The sequence below is a fragment of the Otolemur garnettii genome, unplaced genomic scaffold (assembly GCF_000181295.1).
Source record: "Otolemur garnettii isolate 467f Iridium unplaced genomic scaffold, OtoGar3 scaffold00082, whole genome shotgun sequence".
In the NCBI taxonomy this organism is placed as follows: domain Eukaryota; kingdom Metazoa; phylum Chordata; class Mammalia; order Primates; family Galagidae; genus Otolemur; species Otolemur garnettii.
In genome coordinates, this window is record NW_003852477.1 from 8760637 (window position 1) to 8766672 (window position 6036).

The 6036-nt window shown below is 37.4% G+C and overlaps 1 protein-coding gene across 1 annotated transcript in view; it reads right to left on the reverse strand.

Annotated features, from left to right (window-relative positions):
• The window catches only part of SMARCC1 (SWI/SNF related, matrix associated, actin dependent regulator of chromatin subfamily c member 1), a 165759-nt gene that overhangs the window by 86725 nt on the left and 72998 nt on the right, over positions 1 to 6036 (reverse strand). Inside the window, exon 13 of the mRNA XM_023515929.1 lies at positions 1520 to 1579. Coding sequence (XP_023371697.1) covers positions 1520 to 1579 — 60 coding nt within the window. The remainder of the gene's footprint in view (positions 1 to 1519; positions 1580 to 6036) is intronic.

The window sequence follows — 6036 nt, forward strand, 5'->3', positions numbered from 1 at the left end:
GCCTGTAGTCCCAGCTACTTGGGAGGCTGAGGCAAGAGAATTGCTTAAGCCCAAGAGTTTGAGGTTGCTGTGAACTGTGGCGCCACACACTCTACCCAGGGCAATAGCCTGGGACTATCTCAAAATAATAATAATAATAATAATAAAATAATAAATAAATAGCTGGGCATTGTGGTGGGTGCCTATAGTCTCAACTGAAGCAAGAGAATCACTTGATCCCAAGAGTCTGAGGTTATTATGAGCTATGATGCCACGGCACTCTACCACAGGTGACAAAGTGAGACTCTGTCTCGAAAAAACAAAAACTAAAACAAAAAGAATAACCAGGTGTTATGGTAGGCGCCTGTAGTCCCAGCTACTTGGGAGGCTGAGGCAAGAGGATAGCTTGAGCCCAAGAATTTGAGATTGCTGTGAGGTATGATGCCACAGCACAAAGAGTGGAAAAATGGTACTGTCTGAAAAAACTAACAAACAAAAAAACCAAAGAAAGGAAAGAGTATAAAAAAAGGAAATAATGTAATGAACCTCAAAAACTTCTTTAATTGTCTAATTATCCAAAATAAACATGAGAAACCAAATTAAAGCACAGAAACCAAAATGTTGCCAGGCCCACTGTTATCTAAGTGTGTTCTGAGGACCAGAGTCTGTTAAGGGGTACCAGAGTCTGGGGCACCAGACTCTTTTAAGAAGACTGATGTCCCACAATTTTAATTCTGAAGCATTACTGCCTTTTCCATTATGTTGACATTTGCAATGCTGCAAAAGCACTGGTGACACCTTAGCACAAATCCAGGCAGTGACACTAAACTGTCTTAGTAGTCACTTTATCCTTCACTGTCAAGCACAACAAAATAAGCCAGATTTACTGAAAAGTATCTCTGATGAAGTTGTAAAAATTATTAACATTAATAAAATCTAATGCCTAATATACGTGTTTTTAATATCTTGTACTTTGAAATGGGAGACACAAATAGGACTTAAATATCAACTATTAAGTCACAATGGCTGTCTAAAGGAAAAGCACTTGTGTAATCTTTTGGTTTTTAAGATCAACTAGACACATTTTTTTAATTGAACACCACAGGTATATTTAAAATGCTAATCACAAGGCTAGGCACAGTGGCTCACGCCTATAATCCCAGCACTTGGGAAGCTGATGCAGATGGATTGCCTGAGCTTACAGGTTTAAGACTAGACTGAGCCAGAGCAAGACCTCGCCTCTAAAAATAGTCAGGTGTTCTAACAGGGGCCTGTAGTCCCAGCTACTAGGGAAGAGGCAAGAGAATGGCTTGAACCTAAGAGTTGGAAGTTGCCATGAGCTATGATGTCATCGCACTATACTGAGGGTGATAAAGTCAGACTTTGTGAAAAAGTCTTCTTCCTCAAAAAGGTTTCTTCTTTTGGGTTTTTTGCCTATCTCAAAAAAAAAAAAGAATAAAAATAAAATAAAATGCTAATCACAGAATCTTAGCACATATCTCATATATGGATAATGAGACTCTACCATTAATCTGCTTACCTCGAGGAGTAGAAGGGTCTCCTGTTCAGTCCATTCTCTTCCAGCACTAGCACCTTTACTCTAAAAAAACAAAATCAGAAATTAATTGCTAATTTATAAAGACTGAATATGTAGCACTACAGGATTACTTTTTAAACTCAGAGTAGAGACTTTTTAGGCAAACCACCAAGGCAAATTTTTGGATGAAAGGAATAAACACTAAAGAAATCTAAACTTCAAACAGAAAGGATAGCTTATTTCAAAGATTTCTTGCTGTCAATCAAGAACACGTGAACTATTAGAACCTGTAGTCCTGAGACGGCACTGGTCCCACATACCAAGGGTGGCGGGTTCAAACCCAGCCCCAGCCCCACTGCAAACAAAAAATAGCCGGGTGTTGTAGCAGGCACCTGTAGTCCCCAATACTTGGGAGGCTGAGGCAAGAGAATCGCCTAAGCCCAAGAGCTAGAGGTTGCTGTGAGCTATGATGCCACAGCATTCTACCAAGAGCAACAGAGTGAGACTCCGACTCTAAAAGAAAAAAGAATATATGTATTCCCGGAACCCTGGGCAACAGACTGGTACTGGTCCATGGCCTATTAATAATCAGGCAGTAAAAAAGGGAGATGAGCAGCATAGAGCAAGCAAAGCTCCATCTGCATTTATAGCTGTTCCCCATCACCCCCAGATGAGCTCTGCATCCTGTCAGATCAGCTGGGGCATTAGATTCTCAAAGCAGCATGAATTCTACCATACACTACACATGAGAAGGATCTAGACTGTGCACTCCTTAAGAGAATCTAATGCCTGATGACCTGAGGTGGGAGTTGAGAGGGTGATACTAGTGTTGGAAAGTGGCTGCAAAAATAGATCATTAGCAGAGAAGTTTGCACACAAACCATAATAAATCATTTGCAGATGCTTATCATTCCCCAACCACAATCTGTAGAAAAACTGTCTTCCAAGTCCTTGGAACTAAAAAAGGTTGGTTTAAACTGAAAGTAAGTTATTTCTATTACCTTGATATTTAAAAACACCTTTTGCAATTTACAAAGGCACAGTATTTTAATTCATACCAAGAATCAGTTTTATCATTATAACGTAATACAAACATTTGGTATAATTAAAACAGTACTACTTCCAAGATTTCAAGACAAGCTGTACAACATATTAAACACTCTGACAGGTTCTTGACCTAAAGTTGATAGTCACCTACAAAAATATACACTGTTCTGAATTATATAACCATTGATTTGCTTTTCTTGCACATAAATTCTATGTTAAGAAAATAATACAGTATACAGTAGTGGAGGTTGGATAATTTTTCAATATCACCTTATGAGATTCAACAACATTTCTGTATAAAGAAGTAGGTCATTTCTTTTTCAGTTCAATCTAATTAGTATTACCCTGAATAAAAAATCATTTATATTACTGACAGACATTTGAAGCAATTTATACTTTTTTGGCTATTTTGGATAAAATTGCTACAGACATTCTTATACATTCTTTTGTACATTCATAGGTTTTTAGTCATTTACCTTGTTTACATACCCAGGTATATTTGGTATATATGGGTAAGTGGGTGTCTATATACTTAGTTATAATAGCATTCTGTTCACTTTCATTTACTGGGAAAACTTTATGTAGATAGGTATTATTTCCTCCTTAAATATTTTGTGCAGATTCATCTGTGGAAATATCTGATCATAGAGTTCTCTCACACTTCTAGAGGCAAGAAATCAAAATTCATTATTACTCGGACAAAACTCAAGGTGTCAGCAAAGCCATGCTCCTAGTGGATGATCTAGGTAGGGACGAATCCATTCCCCAGCTCTTCTAACCTTGTGTCTGCCATGGAATTGCTTTGCTTGCAGCCATCTCATTCCAATCTCTGCTTTGCAAGTCACACTGCCTTTTCTTTTGTCAAGTCTCTCTGTTCCTCTCTAAGGACACGTGACACTCACGGCAAACCCACATAATACAGAATCATCGGCTGGGCTTGGTGGCTTGTGTCTATAATCCCACCACTTGGGAGGCCAAGATGGGCAGATTGCCTGAGCTCATGGGTTCTAGACCAGTCTGAGTCAGAGAGAGAACCATGTCTCTAAAAACAGCCAGATATTATGACAGCACCTATAGTCCCAGCTACTTGGGAGGCTGAGCCAAGAGAAATGGTTGAGCCCAAAAGTTTGAGGTTGCTGAGCTATAATGCCATGGCACTCTACTGAGGGTGAGAAAATGATACTCTGTCACAATTAAAAAAAAACCAGAATCATCCCCTCATCTTAAAGATCTTTTATATACTTGGGCGCAGTGGATCATGCTTGTAATCCTAGCAGTCTGGGAGGCAAAGGCAGGTAAACTGTCTGAGGTCAGTAGTTGGAGACCAGCCTGAGCAAGAGCCAGACCCCATCTTAAAAATGAGTGGATGTCAGGTCAGGCGCAGTGGCTCATGCCTGTAATTCCAGCACTCGGCACTCTGGGAGGCCGAGGAGGGTGGATTGACTCAGCTCACAGGCTCAAGGCCAACCTGAGTTAGAGTGAGAAACTATCTCTACATGAAGATCACTTGAGCCCAAGAGTTTGAGACTGCTACAAGCTGTGATGTCACAGCACTCTATCGAAGCTGATGAGACTTTGTTTTTAAAAAAAAAACAAAAACAAAAAAAAAACATGGCCCAGTGCTGTGGCAAGTGCCAGTAATCTCAGCTACTCGAAAGGCTAAGGGAAGAGAATTGCCTGAGCCCAAGAATGTGAGGTTGCTGTGAGCTATAACACCAAGGCATTCTACTGAGGGTGACAAAATAAGACTGCCTAAAAAAAATCTTTACTGCAATTATACCTGAAAAGGAACTTTTTCTAAATGAGGTAATATTTATAGGCTCCAGGTAATAAGATCAGACTTCTTTGGAGGATATTTCTAAACTCATGTCTTCTTGAGTAAACCTTTTGGTATTTTGGTGCCTTCAAGAAATTTGTTCATTTACTTAGTCAAGTATATTACAATCAAACAGTTCATCAAATTCTTTACTGTCTTTTTTGGGGGGTGGGTATTTGTGATGAGGGTCATACTGCTGCCCAGGCCAGTGGCACAATCTCAGCTTCAAGCAATCTTCCCACAGAGGTACAGAGCTGAGACAACCAGGTTTATCACTGCACTCGACTTCTTGTCTTTTAAATGTATTTAGAATCAGTAGTGTTACATTCTTTTATTATTTTAATCAGTAATTTGTGTTTTCTTCTTGATCACTCTGGCTAGAGATTTATTAAAATTTATTGATGTTTTCAAAGACACATCTCCTTATTTCATTTATTTTGGTTCTAGTTTAATTTTAGTTGTGCTCAGCCAAATACATTTATTTCATATGTATGAAATCACACATTCAAACTGTATTTCAATCTTTTGAAATCACTGAAACTCAAAAGGCTCAGAATTGGTTCTATTTTAAAATTTTCCAGGAACTTGAAAATAACATGTATTTTACAATTTTCCAGTATTCTCTAAGTACCAAAAAAAATAGGTCATGTTGGCTAAAATAATATTCTGATCTAAATCTTTAATAATATTCTTTCTATTTACCTTCCCAGTCATTAATATTCTTAATGATTTTCTATCTAGAAGATTTTCTTATCTTCTGTCCATTATTGAAATCTCCAAGCATAATCGTGTTTGTCTATTTCTCCTTTTAGTTCTAGTAGCTTTTCCTTTATGTACTTTATTTAATTTGGTATGTATATAGGAATATTATGTCCTCTTGATTAACTAACTTACCATTACAGACTTCTGAATAATTTACTCTGCTAATTTTAATGATATTACTATAAGGACTGGTTTTCTTGTGATTACTCTTTGCAAGGTATGTGATATGTGTGTCTTCTCCCAGTATTTTACTATTTGCGTATGTCTTTATAGTTGAAGTGGGTTTCATGTAGACAACATTTACTTGTACTTGTTATTAGCCAATTTGACAATCTCTGCTGCTTAAACAGAGTTTGAAAAACTTTTATTATAATCCTTCATTATTATTATCCCTACGGTCAGAAGTATAAACTATCTTATTGTTTTCTACACTTCCCATAGACCCTTTGGTTTCTTCCTTCTTGTGGAGTAACTTTTAAAAATTACTGTGTTTTTAACTTCATTATTTGAAACATTAGCTGTAAGACTTATAATTCTTATTTCTAACTTGTCATGGTATGCCTTCTAATAGTATCTTAACGCTTTATGTATAGTGTAAGAACCTTAATACAGTATATTTCCATTCCTACCTCCTGTCTTTTGTATTATTATATGTTTGGTCTTTAACATCAATATGCTGTAGACATAAAGGTATATTACCTTTTTTTGCTAAAAAATTTATTATCCTATTTAAAAACTAGAAAAAATAAAAGATGCCTTTTTTCGTTTATGGAGACAGAGTCTCACTCTGTCACCCTGGATAGAGTGCCATGGTGTCACAGGTCAGAGCAACCTCAAATTTGTAGGCTCAAGCAATCTCTTGCCTCAGACTTCCAAGTAGCTGAAGACTACAACC